The sequence below is a fragment of the Chaetodon trifascialis genome, chromosome 1, assembly GCF_039877785.1.
Source record: "Chaetodon trifascialis isolate fChaTrf1 chromosome 1, fChaTrf1.hap1, whole genome shotgun sequence".
NCBI classification, from domain to species: Eukaryota; Metazoa; Chordata; class Actinopteri; order Chaetodontiformes; family Chaetodontidae; genus Chaetodon; species Chaetodon trifascialis.
This window is the reverse complement of record NC_092056.1, coordinates 31,888,981-31,906,074: the sequence shown is the minus strand read 5'-3', so window position 1 is coordinate 31,906,074 and position 17,094 is coordinate 31,888,981. Positions and strand designations below refer to the sequence as shown.

Below are 17,094 nucleotides of genomic sequence, written 5' to 3'. Positions count from 1 at the left end.
TTCTCTGGCTGATCAAGTGTCTCCCTACTCTCGCTGCTGTCTGTGGTGTGTGTGTGTGTGTGTGTGTGTGTGTGTGTGTGTGTGTGTGTGTGCGTGTGCGTGTGCGTGTGTGTATGCATGTAGTTGAGGGTGTGTGTTAGCACATACGGAGGGTGGGAGGGATGGGTTTTAACTGTTGTTCTGTTTTCATTTGTATTGTTTTTAACTGTTGTAAAGCACTTTGTGTTGCATTTTAATATGTATGAAAAGTGCTATATAAATAAAGTTTGATTTAAAAAAAGTGCAGTCTCCATTAACAGACTGTCAAATCACACAAAGCTCCCACTGGGACTTTATTAAGCATGTCCATAATTATCAGTGAAGGTGACCACTTTCACTATGAGTAAATAAATATGTTGACTATAAGCGATGCTCCTAAAAACAGTACTAGTAAAAACAGGTAATAAATATGAATTAGAACCTTTAAGATTAATGTTTAAGATGGTGTAACGTTTACCATGTTGACCATCTCTAATCACAAAGTACAGCTATGTCTGATTGGAATTTCATTAGTTTTGAAGGTATTTGGAGTTGATACTGTATGTTTTGCTTTGCATTTTTGATGTTTGCATGTATGTTGCTTGATTTCGATTTTGTGATCTCAGTTGGACTGACCTGGTTAAATAAAAAGTTATAATCATTTTTTAAAAAGTATTGGACAAAAATGTAAACTTTGACGTGGTTTTTAGATGAAAATTTGGAGGATCACCAAAGTTATTAGAATTCACCCAGTACAAAATGTACTGGACTGATTGAGAGAATAGCATTACCATTCCAGCAGTCACACTGCTAACAGGGCTAAAGAACATATGCATTCCCATCTTTTTTTAGATGTAACATAAACATAAAAGTTTGGGATGATATCTCAATTTTGAATTTCAGACTTCTGAAAATACAGTTTTTCAGCTCAGTGCTGTTACAAGCTCAAAGGCTAAAATACAATGTAATGGTTAATGTGGATCTTAAAAGTTATTTTATTTGAACTTCCTCTCACTTCCTAGCTTCCTGATGCATTGTGGTTCTTGAGAGTTCTCCCTCACTCATTGTATAACAAGGATTCATATCAGTAGCTTTCTAAAAAACATGCACAAGCAAGATGTTACACAAATGACAATGTTTGCACTGCAAAAGACGTGAAATTTTCAAATCCATTACCAGTTTTTGGGGTTGCAAAAGTAATGCATTTCAGTAATATACTGTTCCTGGTAACAAGGGACATAACGCATAGCTTTATTACAATTAACATAACACACTGTTAATGACAGATATTAAGAGCGAAGCAGTTAATAATGATATCAGCCCTTCAATAATATTGAATAGGGTAGACAATAACACTAAAACACTAATGTTCAATGCAGCCAGCACCAAGAAATGTACCAGCTACCTAACTAATGGTTAAAACTAGTGAGTAGGAAAGCATGTCTGATAAAGCTTGTTAGCAAAATCCCTGTGAAAACCAGTCATAAAGTAAGCTAACGTTGCCTTAGAGACCAGGTAAAGCTGGGGCTATAGGAGACGGCATTATTATTACAAACGGTAACATAACCATAGAATATAATGCCATGCATATTTCTGCAGTTACTTTGGTGAAAGTAATCCAGAGTAGTTTAATCTGGAACAAATTACAGTAGTGTTTAAAAGTAACATATTACTTTCAAATGAAAGTAGCTAATAATATGTTTTATATTACTTTTTGAAAGTAACTTACCCAACACTGTTCATTACTGCTGGAGTGACTGATACTCTTACTCTGTATGTGAAACTTCAGAGCCACCAGCCATTGTGGTGTCATGGAGGAATGTTACAGACCATGGGATGGTGTTGGGCCACAGCTTGAGGACCGCAGTTGGGGGACGAGTCAGTGTTCGGTCAGGTGCCAACCTCACTCTGGACTGCTCTGTCACTGGTAGGTCATAGTACAATATGCCATAAATAATGTTAATATATGGCCGGTTAAACCAATGTAGAAAAAGCATGTTTTCCTTTTTTATGGACTGGAATGGACTGCATTTGCAGTATGTAGCTCTTCTATCCAGAGCACTTTACAGTGTGCCTCCCAGTCACCAATTCACACACCGGGATCATCAAGCTACCATGCAAGGTCTAACATCTGGGAGGCATTTCAGGTTCGGTGTCATGCCTGTGGCAGCAGTGAAGTCAGTTGTAGTGGTATCACTCATATTTTCAGTCAGGTTTTAAAGAAACAGTAGTATAAAATATTAAAGTTGGGCCAACAGTTAATTTGTGGTGGATGTTTTAAAAATGCTGTATACAGTGCTGCCCCTCAGCCTTGATGCCAATGTGTTGCGGTGGCAAGAAAAGGTACACCTGGAGGGTCACATCACCTGCAAAGCACAAGGTCAGTAGACTCGAGAACTCGCCCATGGTATCCCCAATTTTACAAATAATTTGTCTTCCAAGACTCACAGCAGTTCTTTTTTGGTCATACAAACTATATAAAACTATATACGATGTCAAGCAGAGGATGCTGGTCCATAGAAGCTGCTCCCTCTCGATTTTTTAGAGGCAATAGGAAAACCACAATATAAAAAGACTAATTGGTTGAAATAAACCATTTCCAAATCTCAGTATCTTATAAAATATATTTTCTTCTCTCTTCTTTGGAAAAAATACATTATTGTAATTCTGATTAAAATACATCAACAGCAAGACCTGCAGGGCATCCATGAGGTGAAAGAGCAGTTTGTGGTCAGAGGAGAGCAGGCTCCTGCTGTCATCCTTAGGGTGAGATCTCTTGTATCAGTTTAATGTACTTTTTTTTCTTGCTGATCTGTTATTGACCAAACTACAAAATGCACCCTCAGAGAACATCCTCGATAATCAGTCAACAACAGTAATACAATATTGACATTGAGTTGGTCAAATGATAATTTCCAAATTTCATCTTCACTTCTCTACCACTGTACTGTACATGAGTGTGATGAAACTGATGATAAAGCGATAGATAAGCTCATTCAGTCGCACATCAGAAAAGAAATAATGTGCAAATTGAAAATTCAAATTTCCTTTTTTTTTATAAAGCAAATTTCCTTTTTTTATATAAAGCAGTAGCTAGCTACTTGCCCTAGCTAACGCAACAGTTACAGTAGCTTGTTGCAGCAGGACTGTAAAACTAACAGTGAGAATTGTTTTGGACTGAGGGCTGCAGCAGTGACAGTAAACTGCTGTGGAGTGACTGGAGAGCCCTACTCAGGCTTCAGTGTTTCAGCATTCCAGGCTGGATCCAAGGTGGTGTACACCTCTCCCAGGACTGGATCCCAGACTGCTGCACCGAATGGTAAATGGACTGTATTTATATAGTGCTTTTCCAGTCCAACAACCACTCAAAACGCTTTTACAAGACAAGTCTGTATTCAACCACTCACACAAACATTCATACAATGGTAGCTACCTCAGTAGAAGCATTAACCATTCACACACAAATGGCACAGCATCTGGAGCAATTTGGGGCTCAGTAACTTGCCCAGGGATACTTTGACCAAGGCCTGGGATCCAAGCCACAGATAAGTGGGCTGAGCCCTGTGGCAACACATTCTCACACATGAATGACTGAATAGGTTAAATTCCAACTACTCCCAAAATCGCATGTATTGTTGTTGGAGAGTATGAGTGACGAGCTATTAACAGCATTGAATTTGTCATGGAGATAGTTGTTTATTACTTTCTGTGCACCTTGTTTCTGTCGGTGAAGGTAGACTAATGTATTAGAAAAATCTCAAAGTATAATGCAATACAACTCAATAGCAACACAGACTGCATATATGTGTGTGTGTGTGTGTGTGTGTGTGTGTGTATACATACATATGTGTGTGTGTGTGTGTGTGTGTGTGTGTGTGTATATATATACATACATACATATGTGTGTGTGTGTGTGTGTGTGTGTGTGTATACATACATATATGTGTGTGTGTGTGTGTGTATATATATATACATACATATATGTGTGTGTGTGTGTGTGTGTTTGTGTGTGTGTGTTTGTGTGTGTGTTATTTTCTTTATTTTTTTATTGAATTGCTATTGTAATAAACTGTATTACTGTAGCTCATTGTGGGGATGGCACCCTCTGTGGATATGTTGGTTCTGAATGCAAACTGCTGAGGGTCCAGGTTGGCGGGGATCTTTGATGTGCTGGAGAACAAGCAAAGCACTTCATTAGAATGGGGCTGAGTGCCACAAGATTGTACTTGTTTTGACTTAACAGTGCCAACGATGGTGGCTGTCTTGAAGCACGCTGGAACACTCTCCTGTGACAGTAATACTCTAAGTAAAACATGTCAGTAATGACATCAATGAGCTGGTTGGAACATATTCTTAGTACACTGCCAGCAATGTTATCAGTCACTCACATTCATTCTCCACAGAGTTCTTCTCACCTCCACTGTGGACACTGAGAGTGGCGGGTCCTCTGGAGGTGGAGTAGACTTGACAGCTGACTCTTTGTTGAAGAGATTAATGCAAGCATAAAAGGTGTTAAGCTTATATGATACAGGTGCTCCTGCCTTTATAGCCTGTGGTGGTCTAGGTTGCCTGCCACATACAGTATATTTGGTGTTTTGGGTGTTGAAGTTGCTCTCTAGTCTCTACTGATGTCTCTGCTTTGCCTTCTTGATGCCGCCTTTCAGCCTTCTTGAAAGCAGGCTTTCAGTCTCACTAGTGCTGTTGTATGCTTCCTTGTCACCTGACCAAAAGGCAGCTTTTTGCTCTGGATAGACCCCTCACTTCTCCATTCATCCTGGCTTTCTGGTTGGGAAATTACTGTATTGTCTTTGTGATCACATCATCAACACATTCACTGATGTACATGCAGTATGAGATCATGGGTGATACACAATATATTGATCAAATTTATGTGATTCTCCTGGGTGTTATCTGCCTGGCTGGCCACTCAAAACCATCCTGTAGAGTTGCTATCGTACTTAAGCAGTTGTACTGCTTTTTTTCCCCTTCTTTTTTTCTTTTTTTTCTAAATAATATTTTTGTTTTTTTGTCAGCATTTTCCATTAAAATAATTAATTTCATTGCTATATCGACCGTCACCCCTCTTGCCACACCACAGGGTGTTGTTACCCAGTAATGATATAACTGTGCCATACTGATCATTAAAAAAGTACTCAGCAATTTAAAATATACTTCAAGGGTAATTTCTTTTTTCGTCCATCTTAAACACAGAATCTTTGCCCCCTTATTCGCTAACCTCTTTTCATCTTCCCATGTACTAGCGTACTTCTCTTCTCAGTATAGGTATCCAGTAAGTACTTTATTCATGCCGTGTATATAGTGAATAGTATAAGATGTGGTCTGTAATCTTAAGTGTTACCCAGACACTGTTCTCTGTCTGTCAGGTGTTCCTCAGCCCAGAGTATCATGGCACAGGAAAAATGGACCATTAGGTGCTGGTGTTGTTTTTTTGCCACCAAGCTTACTGTGGATCAGAAATGTTTCTCTGCACAACCAAGGCATCTACTCCTGCACCGCCACTAACACCATAGGAAAGTCAACTGCCTCTACCGTCCTGCAGGTCTATGGTGGGTTCACACACAAATGATACATAACTTGTCATCATATACCACAAATATCCACATACATGCTCAGATAATGAAAACTGCTCACTTTGATCATGGTTGGCTGTCTTCATCTGAAAGCTGAGATACAATTGGGGTTTGTGCTCTTTGTGTGTGTGTGTGTGTGTGTGTGTGTGTGTGTGTGTGTGTGTGTGTGTGTGTGTGTGTATGTATATGTGTGTGTAGGACCATACCCTGCTGGAGGAAGCAGGGTTGTTCCAGTCTCACAAGAACTGAATAGGCGAAGGGTCCTCATGGCGTCACGTCGTGGAACGAGCGTGTTTATCAAACCCAGAGATAGTCTACGTATAGGTACACACACAAACATACACGTGAACGAGAGAGATATTTCTAAAGCCTAGGTACACAAAACCAAAAGTATTTGTATAGAGAAATACCAACAGAGGGAAGTGAGAAAATATGGTTTTGGTTTTTGGATGAATTGACACTTAACAAGGCAATAAATAATTTAATACATTTAATGGAAAAATGAAAAATGTTTCAACATGAACTCAATGGGATTTAACTGATTTGGATTTGGATTTCTTGTGAATAAAAAGTGTGAACTGAAGTGGGGAAAATAATTAACATGGCTCATTGACATTTAATTGGAAAACATAAAAACATGCAAGATATTGTAGGAATCACAGGACTTGGGCCATACTACTGTAAGAAAATGGCACAAGGTAAATGTGCATTTAGCTCTTGATTAATCTCCTCATGTGTCATGCTAATAGCAGCTAATGTAACCTTGAGCTGCTCACCTCAAGCAGAGATAAGACCCAAGCTACAGACATCCAGTAAGCTCAGTTCTGTCTGACTCCACATCCACACTTTTTTTTTTTCATTTTCAAACTTGTAGTCTTCAGTCCTGAGTGATTCCAACTCATCACTTGAGGCAGTTTACAGTTTGTGCAGCCCCCTCTAGAGCCTCTATACTACTTTTTTCACATATGCAGTAGTATTTCCAAACACCTTTAAAGAGACTCTGATGTGTAAAATCAGTGGACATCTTCAACAGTCCATTAAAATGTCATATTTTTACCGTCAGTCTGCTCATGTTTTTCAATAGGTTGTCCAGTAGTTGCAGACCACAAATTGCCAGTGCGCTGGGACTACAACAACCAGACCCTGAGGGAGGTTTCAGGTCCAGCCCAGACCCAGGGTCAGGGTCTGCAGTACAGGATGCTGGTGCGAGGCCGTGTCCTTGAGGTCAACACACTCCAGGGCAAGTTCTCAGGCCAATACCGATGTCAGACCCCCATCAACAGTACCAGACAAACACTGGCTGCCTGGATATACATTCACACTGAAGGTGAGCATTAAGCTGATCTGCATGCATGTGTGGAGGGTGTGTGTAATAAATATAAATATAGACTAATTCAGATATTAGCAGTTTACTTTTTCATGAAAAAACAGTGAGAGTGAAAAAAGTGATTGCTACTTCCATATGAAATAATTGGTGTCATGGTCTGGTTTGTTTGGTTTTGTTTTTACTGTTTTATGTTGAAAGCATTCGCCATGTGTCATCTTTTGCTTTGCTTCCTGGGTTTTCCCACCCTTGTGATTTGATTTCAATTCCTGTTCGTCTGTGACACACTTCTGAATTGGAATTATTAGTACAATTTGTGCTTTATGCATAGTCATAATCATGACTGAGTAAGTGTGTGGGTGTGTGTTATTGTGGAAAGATGTGGTCTTGCAGACATGTATTGCAGCAGGACACGTGGGTCAATGACATATAAGGTTTTTCAACATGCCAATTATTATTTATTTATCTTTTGCAACTGTTCAAACATTAAGGATGTTGTGTATACAAAAATTAACATTGCCCTTTTTAAATTAAGCAATTTTGGTGTTTTTTCATTCAGATGAATTGCCCGTGGTCTTAAAAAATGTCAATGGTGCGACCATTATTTATCTCAAAATTAATAGATTTTCTTAACATACTTAATAGTTTTTTACAAATTGTTACCAATATCAAGTGCATATAAACAAAGTGTTTGCATTTCATTTGAATTTTTGTAAATAATGATCTCATATTTTAGCTCTATAATGTCACAGTTGTTATATTAAATGTAGTTAACTGACTAATTTTTCTTTAAATTGCATAATACTGATAAAAATGTTTTAAAAATACCTTTCACTTAAGCATATTGTATCAGCTATTAATGTCTCAGTTACAGAAATTAGATATTTTAGTTTGTACTTAATATAGTTATTGTTAATATTTGTCGCACCACATGATGGGTGGTCACGCCAAATGACCTGAAGACCTTGTATCATTAAAAATTAGTGCTGTCAATTGATTAAAATATTTAATCGCGATTAATCTCACGAATGTCATAGTTAACGCAATTAATCGCACATTTTTATCTATTCTAAATGTCCCTTGAATTATCATTCTAATACTCTTCAACATGGAAAAGTGGATAGGCTTGCTCTGTGCAAATGTTTTTTTTAATTTAAAACAACAACGTGTAGTGTTGTATTTCACACTAACATTCTCACTTTGAGCTATAGTGCAGTTAAACCATGGCTTAAACTTTCCTTTCTTAAGTTTCCTTTGAACATAATAGCATCAATATGCCTCTGTCGAAAGCCATTCATTGTCACCTGGTTTTGACAAGGAGGTGGCGGAGAATTCGCATTCGCCATGTGTTTGGCCATCAAGTGGTATTTCAGACTGGATGTGCTACGTTGATAACTCAGTTCACACCAACAATACACACAGATGATGTGTATTCTATTCCATTCTATCCAATGGCGTGCTCCTTCCTAGTGACTCACAATATCTCCTCCAATACTCTCTTTTTGTTTTCCTTATTACTCTCCTCACCAGTGCTTGTTGTTTCTTATAAATTATTCAATTCTGAATAGAAAGATTTCTTTTAAAGGCTTTAAAGGATTTGTTTCGAGCCTTTATTGCTTTAGTGCATTCACTTGTCCACCATGGGACTAATCTTTCCCTTTTATTCCCAGTACTTCTTGGGATGGACTCCTTTGCTGCTCCCTCTATACTTTTATAAATTTCATTGTTCAGTTTGTTTACTGGTTGGTTTATATCTATCATTTGCATTTTTCCCTCACTTAATACTCTGAACTTGTTCCAATTTGCTTCCTCAAATTTCCATCTCCCTTCTCCCTTATTCTGGTCAGTATCCTTTTCTATTCCTAGAAAAACTGATATTAGATAGTGATCACTACCCACTGTGCCCCCCCTTAAGACTTCCCAGTTACTTATTGCTGCCAGAGATTGTGAGACCAAAATGAGGTCAATTGCTGATTCTGTGCCCCTCGCCAGGTTCACCCTGGTGCCTAAACCATTATTTAAACATACCATCTCTTTCTCTTCCAGAATTTCTTCTATAATTTCCCCATTTGAGTCATCTTGGTCCCCCCACACTGTGCTGTGCGCATTAAAATCTCCACACCAGATTACTTTCCCTCTCCAATCATCTAAGATGGATTCCATCCTTTCTTGTCTAATTGCTGACAGGGATTATAAAAATTAATTATTTTCATACTTCCTGCCTTTATCCACACCTCAGTGACTACTACCTCTAATTCTTGTGCTGTCATTATTTGCCTGAATTTTATACCTTGTCTAATAAAAGTTGCATCCCCCACCATTTCCACTAGGTCTGTCTTTACGAATGCTTGACTATCCTTTAATAATAAAGTCCAGAGTTGGTTTGAGCCATGTTTCCTGTACACAAATAATGTCTGATTTTACTGCTAACTCCTTGATATATCCTTTAAACTTTTGTCCATTTGCAATTAGACTTTTAGCATTCCATTGTAGAATGAGCATTATGGAATAAGTTGCTGACTGCTGTCTAATGTCCCCTCTCCTTGACTGAGGTCTGTATTTTTTCCCAAGATAAATCTTTCATGTTCAAGAATTTTGCTGCTGCTGTAAAAAACACAGACCGTCATCGTTGTCAGGACTTCCTGAACGATTGGTGTGATTTTGGTGTTCTCTACAGAAAATATTTTGGAGACACGTGCGAGTTTAAAACAGGGGTCCGTCAGAAAATCTTTGTATTGGAGTCAATGAGGTGCAGAGACAGATGTGGCCGCACTTAGAGGCTGCTAATTCAAATTCTGTATTCAGATTTTTTGAGGACATTGTGAGAGACAGAACAAATTTGTCTGCAAACTTGTTTTTTTTTCTGGCTTTCTTCCACTCTGACCGATGACATCACCCACTCTGACACGAACATTCCGTGCAATGCACACCCATTGAAAGCTCAAAATTTCTCCCAAAATGATCATGGTCATTGAACAGTGATTGATCACAAACTATATGACCTATCAAAACATGGAATAACACATCAATACAGAAGACTTGTGTCTACAATTTAAAGTTTAAATGGATTCTCTAGGTGAAAGTATGCGGGAGCAGTAGGCAGTAGAAAACGTCCAATGATTTGTCAGCTTTTTGACCTCCTCCCATTCATTTCTTATGGGATAGGAATAGACTTTCCCCATACCAGACACGATCCCCATACAGACCATCATTACAGGCAGGGCCTATTGTTCACACTACATATTGAGAAGCAGTGTGTGCACTGAGAAGCTCCAGATTGTCCCTCCGATTCTTGTCCCTCTTCTTCTTCACTGGCTGCCTTGTGCCCCTGCTTGCTCTGCTGCTGTTCCACCTTTCCCAGTCCAGATGGCCCTTATCAATTTATGTTTGAAATTAGAAACCAGTAGAAAGTTAGTCATTTATGTTACAGATCTCAAAGGACCACAGTAGTTAAAAGAATCAGTTTCACTGTCTTTCAAAATCCCTGAAAAACCATGGTAAGATGTTAGAAGGAATGAAGGCACTACCCATGCTGTCTCTTCCCAAATTTCCTCTCTTTATTACAAAACATAGAACATGAAATAAACAATCAAAACTTTCCCCAGAGTAGTTTAGTCTCTTTGTTTCAATGTCCATAAGGTGCAAATGTCCGTTTTCTCCTCTTATTTCTCCTCTGTTTAACAATTTCTTTGAACCACCTCCATATTGTATTTTGCATCAAGTGTATCTTTCCAGCATCTGTACTGGCTACTACCACAGTGCAATTAAACCAACTTAAAGTTACGCTTTGTTTTACTCACAGAGCAACATGCATCCACATACATTTCACATGTAACTATTGTCAATAGTTTTCATTCCAAAACATTCAAAACATCACCTAGGTAAACTTTCAAAAGAAATTTAGAAATAACACTTTTTAATTGTAAAGTGTATCTCTGCAATGAACAAAATACAAAATATTACATTAACTAGGATAATGTTATGCAAAATATCTATCAAGTATTCAGTATTTAAACATTAAGTATTCAGGGCCACAACATTGAAAATATCACTACTTAGTGTACACAATCACATTAATAATACGTATAGAAACCATGTAACGTGTAAATGCTATTTTTACGCCATTCACTGAAAATACAGCTGTACCTAACCTTACAATCTTACTTTTTAAACTAATTACTAGACACTCAAACACAATGACAAAATTCTTCACACTCGTGCTACATAAAGTTTAGCTTTATGAGGTAGTTGTTTGTACTTACCGGACAAACACAGGTAAGTTGTTAGAAGGTATGAAGGAAATGAACCATGCTCCATCATCCCAGATTTCCTCTGCTGGGAGGGCAGAAGCACTCCCCATCAGGCACAACCCACCTGAGGTCATTGGGGTCATTGGTTCTGCTATTCTCCTTCCTAATAACCTAAGGGTTATAATAACAACCGCTAAACAATATGATAATAATTAGAATAATTTTTCTACAAATAAACATGAAAGTGACCACATATTTTGAGTGTATCACATACTCCCCCACTTATTTCCTTGTTTCTTTTCCAGCTTGATTGTATCAATCTGATTGTTTTTTACATCTGGGTCCACAGAGTTTGGCTGGCGTTTTGGAGACTGGACCGCATGCAGTGCTTCCTGCGGGAACAGAGGGACCTGGCTGCGGATGAGTCAGTGTGTCACTCTGGATGGAGAGCATGTCCACCCCATCATGTGTCAGCACATACCAAAACCCATCACTTCCCCAGTTCCCTGCAACAGACAAGACTGCCCTCCCAGGTACATCAGGATGTCACGCATTTCTGGAAGCATAAAATCAGTTTAAGTCAGACACAGAGCCAGCTACAGGCACATGGAGTATGGGAGTGTGATGAAGAAATGATGAAAATTAAATAAAAAACTTTGACACATGCACACACACAAACTGAAAAAGAAGAACCTTCCAATCAAATCATTAGGGTTCTTGTGCTGGTAAATTTTTGTCATAATAAAAAGTAAGTTAGGACAGCTTTTGTCCTGCCTTTATAGAGCCTTATAGATATGCTTAAGTGTACATTTATCTGACTGGACTTAGACACTGTATGTTTTAAAGCTACACTAATTGATATTTGTTATATTTACATTGCATCAAATGACTGTGTAATATGAAAGGTGTCGCTTGACAAACCCACAGAGAATTATCACCCAGCTTTACAGGTTCCCTCTCTACAAAGCCTTTTAGTGTCTTCTGGCTCATTATTTTGGTTTTACCATACAACTTTAGGTCTCACCACTCTGATGAACCCACTATGTACTACCTGCCCAGCACCAGCAGACAGTCGATGGATATTGATGTTTCCATTAAGCTGTTGAAGTTTTAAAACACAGTTTTCATGTGAAAACAATTTCCATCCACCTTAGCGTTTCTAGGACATTTTTGTGGAGACCTATTTCCACAGGGAAAAATCGGAACAACATTAAAATGGCTAAATCTCTTCGTCATGTGACAAAATAAATACTGATCCAGATTCATGATAACTCTGCTGTGTATTTGTAAAACTGTGTAAAACATCAAAGCAGAGACTAAAAGGTGCTAACCAGTTTGTTCACAACCTGTCTGATGTGAAACAGACATGAAGGATGGATTGTTGTTTTCAGAAAGTTAGAGAATTATGGGTTGCATATCATTATTTCTCATAAAGCAAATCACAAACAGAGCTATCTCCCTTTTTGAAATGTATGCATGGTATGTGCATATCTTGTTTCTCGTCATCTTGTCAGATGGTTGGTATCAGAGTGGTCAAAGTGCTCAGCCTCATGTGGAAGTGGCTGGAAACAGAGACAGGTCTCCTGTCAGCAACTGGATGCCAGAGGTGCAGTAAGGATTCTGACAGCAGCTGCCTGTGAGGGGATGAACTGGCCAACACACAGAGAGCCGTGCACTGCAAATAACTGTCCGAATTGGGTAACAAGTCCGTGGGGAAAGGTACAGTACACACTGAATTGATGTTATATTATACTCGTACTGGCATGTGTTGTTAAGTGTAAACTTCTTCAATTTCAGTGTTCAGGGAGATGTATAGGCCCCACCACCACAGTACAGAAGAGATCTGTCATCTGCCAATATGCCAATGGCTCCTTATACGCAGACTGTGTACTCACAGACAGGTATACACATACAGCGCAACGCACACACACACACACACACACACACACACACACACACACACACACACACACACACACAGAAAATATTATACATCAGGTCTACATTCTCACAGAGCTGGTTGTTAAATGAATCTGTTTACTCTAGTAGATACTATGCACACATGTCTGAATTAATGTGTTATATAAACTCACTGGCCACTTTATTGGGTACACCTGGAAAATCTAATGCCATCAACAGCTCAACTATAAAACACCCCATTTACAAACATGAGGGAGGAAGAATATTAGTAACATATTTTCAATATAATGCAGTACACCATGACTAGCTATAACCTCTGTGACAAAATTACAGTATAGTTGATTTAGCGCATCTAAGTGTAGACATACATGTATCTTTAAGATTTTCTGTTTGTCAAAAGTTGACAATCATTGCCAGGATCCCTGATGGATATGACTTTTTTTGTTTTTGTTTTTCTTTCAGTTGAAACTCATACATTCAACATATGGCTTAACTGTTTTCTTTCCAAGTGTTAGATGAGCAGATTGATATTAATGCCTTGTCTCTGTGTTAAGTAGACAGCTGGAGTCAGGACATGGTTGGTCAAGCTTTGGGTAAAGACAGAAAGCAGGCACCTCTAAAGTTTACTGATTAAAGGATCGGTTCACATTCTGCAAATTCAAACAGTTTTTGACTGCAGTAGCAGTAATAGCACTAGTTAAACACAATTGAGGGAAACACAAGGAGGGAAGTTCATAATAAAAATTTTTAAACTTTTAAAAAATACACACTTGTCTATTACAGGCTGCTCAGCCTCCAATTAGCTATAGCTTAACTTCATTCTTACACAGAACAAAGTTCATGGATTTTGTCTCCCATCTCTTACAGTACAGATGTATTATGAAGGAATGGAGACTTCATTGTCAATACAGGCAGGAGAAACAATTACATTCAGAGCTGTTTCAGTGTACTTTTGGGCATGTGAGTATTTCACTTACAGAGAAATTGAAAGTGTGAACATAACCATTAAGATGTTTTATCTTGTTTGTTTAATCTATACACAAATAGAAATGTAAATGTTAGTTACATGCTGAACCTATTGTTTAGCAAGCAGCTCTACTTTACACAGAGACATGACACTGATAAAGATGTCCTCATTTCATCAGAATGTTGAGCTATTCTTTTAATAAGAAATAATGTATCCCTAATTATCCTCCTCAGTATGCTTAAAACTAATTGTTTTGCTACACACATACATTACGTAGCCATGGAGAGGAAGGTGATGGTGACTTGGCGGTCTTTCTTCCAGTGTCATCAATGACATCAGTTTCTCAGTCAGCTGATCTGCTGGTGGGCAGGCTCTTTACAACTATTATCCGACCCTTTGAACTGAACCTCTTCCACAGAGGGCACCTTTTCTCTTAGCTAGTGAGGACATATTATAATAAAGTAACAGCTAATAAGTACAGTATGCCTACATATGCGGCAGAACATTTCTTAAAACAAAAAAACTGTGTGCATGAACAAGTATTTTCTTTCAAATTGGTGTTATCTTATTATGAATTCTACAGTATTCAATGACTTATCTATCTCCTCCTGACCACTTGGTGTCACTGCTGTCATGAGTTTGATCTGTGTAATTCATTCAGTCAACCAAGCTTGCTCAAATACGGTCTTCCTGTTTGGCAGCGTCTTTGTGCATTTCCTCAGTTGGCAGGTTGATAGTTCCAATGACGGACAAGGGCAAACGCGCTGCAAATGGCAAAACGCTGCAAACACAGGAATGGTGCAAAGCCAAAAACACACAAACACATAAAAACAAAAGCAACAGAAAAATACTGCAAATATCAAAACACACACAAACCCAAAACAGCTTCAAGAGACAAACGCTGCAAATTCACTCCACAAAACGGAAGTGCGCCAGGCCACTAGGGGGACTCGACCTGAGGGATGGACCGGTCCTGTAGGACCAGACCATAGAGATATAAAGAGTAGACGCCGCATCGACTGCTACTGCCTATCGGTGCTGACGAGCCGTGGGGCCGCCATCTTGGACCGGTCACCCGCTCCACTCAGTGCTGTTTGGCAGGTGCAAAGAGGTCTCAGCGCATTTAATCCATCATAACTCTCTGAAAACTAAACTGATTTTCATGCGTTTTTTTTGCTGCAAACGTCATACATGTAGCTATGATACAGGACAGTTGGTTTGGTGTATTTTAATATTCATATGGGATTAACAGTAATAGAATATTCTGATGTAGCCTAGACTGTAAACACACACACACACACACACACACACACACACACACACACACACACACACTAATATATGATAGAGAAGCAGATAGTGGCGGTAAAGTCAACTGTTTTAATAATTTGAAGACAATATATGATTAGGCATTAGAAATATAATGTGTTCATTAGTCAGTATTTTGTTTCTATATGTAAATATTTATATATAGCCTTTGTGTGCTGTTGTGATAAATAAACTGTAACGTATGTTAACATATGTTCTGAGTTTCTGTTGCCACGGTTACCAACTACCAACTAAATTATATGGACAAAAAACACAAGTGAAACACAAATCTGGTCTTTTCAACTCCATTGCACGTTGCAGATTTATGGGGGTTCCAGACTGCACCCTGCCTGGTTTCCAGATAACACAATAAAGCTGCTTTGGGAAACCCAGGAGATGTGTAGAAAGAATGGTAACAACATGCCACAGCAATGAATGTGTAGTACGAAAAACGAATCTCTTTCAGGCCGGCATCAGTACGCAACTGTTCCTCGGACCTGTGTGATGTCCAGTGGCGGCCTGGTGCGTGGCGGGCATGCACAGTAGTCTGTGGGAGTGGCTTTCAGTCCCGTAGGGTGGACTGTGTTCACCGCAGGAGTGGCAGGACTCTGGCTGACCAGCACTGTGCCTGGCTGCAGCGGCCCTCCAGCTGGCAGCACTGCAGCACCACCACCTGTGGGGGTAAGTCTTTGTGGGTGTGTCCATAACCTTAGAACAAGTAACCTTTGTTACAACGGTCAGCAGCTTCAATACACCTTCTCTTGTCAATTCTCAGATTTTGTGATATAGAAACTTTTTTTGCTAAAGAAATTATATAGCAGTTAAATAACGTACAGTTTCTAAACAATAGTGGATTTGTCAAACAATTTCAAAAAAAAAAATTAAATCTTACTGACTGTCCATTTGAACTCAGGAACATACTAATTTCTTAGTGGAATGAAGTGAAATGAAGTGGAATGAGCAGTTCATGTCAGGGAAGCAGAGGGAAAATTATTACATCCAGGACAATCAATTTCCCTCTTAATATCAATGGTAGTCTCAATTAAGGAACGACCAACTAAATCTGCCGCTGCCTTTAATTAGTAGTTTGTTCTCTGGTGATTATATGGAGTGTTTTGTTCTTATGCAGGTGAATGCAAGGACACCACCCAGTACTGCAGCGTGGTGAAGAGGCTGAAGCTGTGCAACGTGGATAAGTACAAACAGAGATGCTGTGGGTCGTGTTCACGGGACACTGACTCCACTTAGTGGCAGTGAGCTGTTAAAACCACCCTCCATTTTTTGTAACTAATGGGCTACGTGTGACTGAACAAAGACTGCAGGGACATCACCTGAGTGGATGCTTCAAGAACTGCATTATGTAAACGGGAAAAAGCTTGAGTCAAATTTTTTACCTTCCTAAAAGGAAACTCAATGGAGCCTCAAAAGGAAGGAAGGAAGGAAGGAAGGAAGGAAGGAAGGAAGGAAGGAAGGAAGGAAGGAAGGAAGGATAAGTGGACTTTATTTTCTGATTTGGATCCAACCTCCTAATAATGAGTGTTCACTATGTGGATCAAATACAGTTTTTGGAATTTACTGCAAAAACTGAAATTTAGTTTTGACATTCGAATGAAGCAGTCTGGGCGAAAATGAATATAATGATGTTGTTCATTGAAGAATGCATACCGCTGCTCTCCTGTACACAAGACCTAGACTGAGGTAATGGTTTGCCAGTAT

At 39.0% G+C, this 17,094-nt stretch overlaps 1 protein-coding gene across 5 annotated transcripts in view; it reads left to right on the top strand.

Annotated features, from left to right (window-relative positions):
- adamtsl3 (ADAMTS-like 3) overlaps positions 1-16,810 on the top strand; it is a 315,350-nt gene extending 298,540 nt beyond the window's left edge. For 4 of the 5 annotated variants that reach the window (XM_070967605.1, XM_070967624.1, XM_070967595.1 and 1 more), the window contains 9 exons: positions 1,808-1,945; positions 5,403-5,585; positions 5,808-5,933; positions 6,694-6,936; positions 11,533-11,716; positions 12,698-12,902; positions 12,981-13,084; positions 15,845-16,059; positions 16,508-16,810. In XM_070967605.1, the coding sequence (XP_070823706.1) occupies positions 1,808-1,945; positions 5,403-5,585; positions 5,808-5,933; positions 6,694-6,936; positions 11,533-11,716; positions 12,698-12,902; positions 12,981-13,084; positions 15,845-16,059; positions 16,508-16,626 (1,517 nt within the window). In that variant the 3' untranslated portion in view covers positions 16,627-16,810. Of the gene's footprint in view, positions 1-1,807; positions 1,946-5,402; positions 5,586-5,807; positions 5,934-6,693; positions 6,937-11,532; positions 12,176-12,697; positions 12,903-12,980; positions 13,085-15,844; positions 16,060-16,507 lie in introns of those variants that run through there. The other variant, XM_070967615.1, reaches the window with a different exon arrangement.
- The last annotated feature ends 284 nt before the right edge of the window (positions 16,811-17,094 follow it).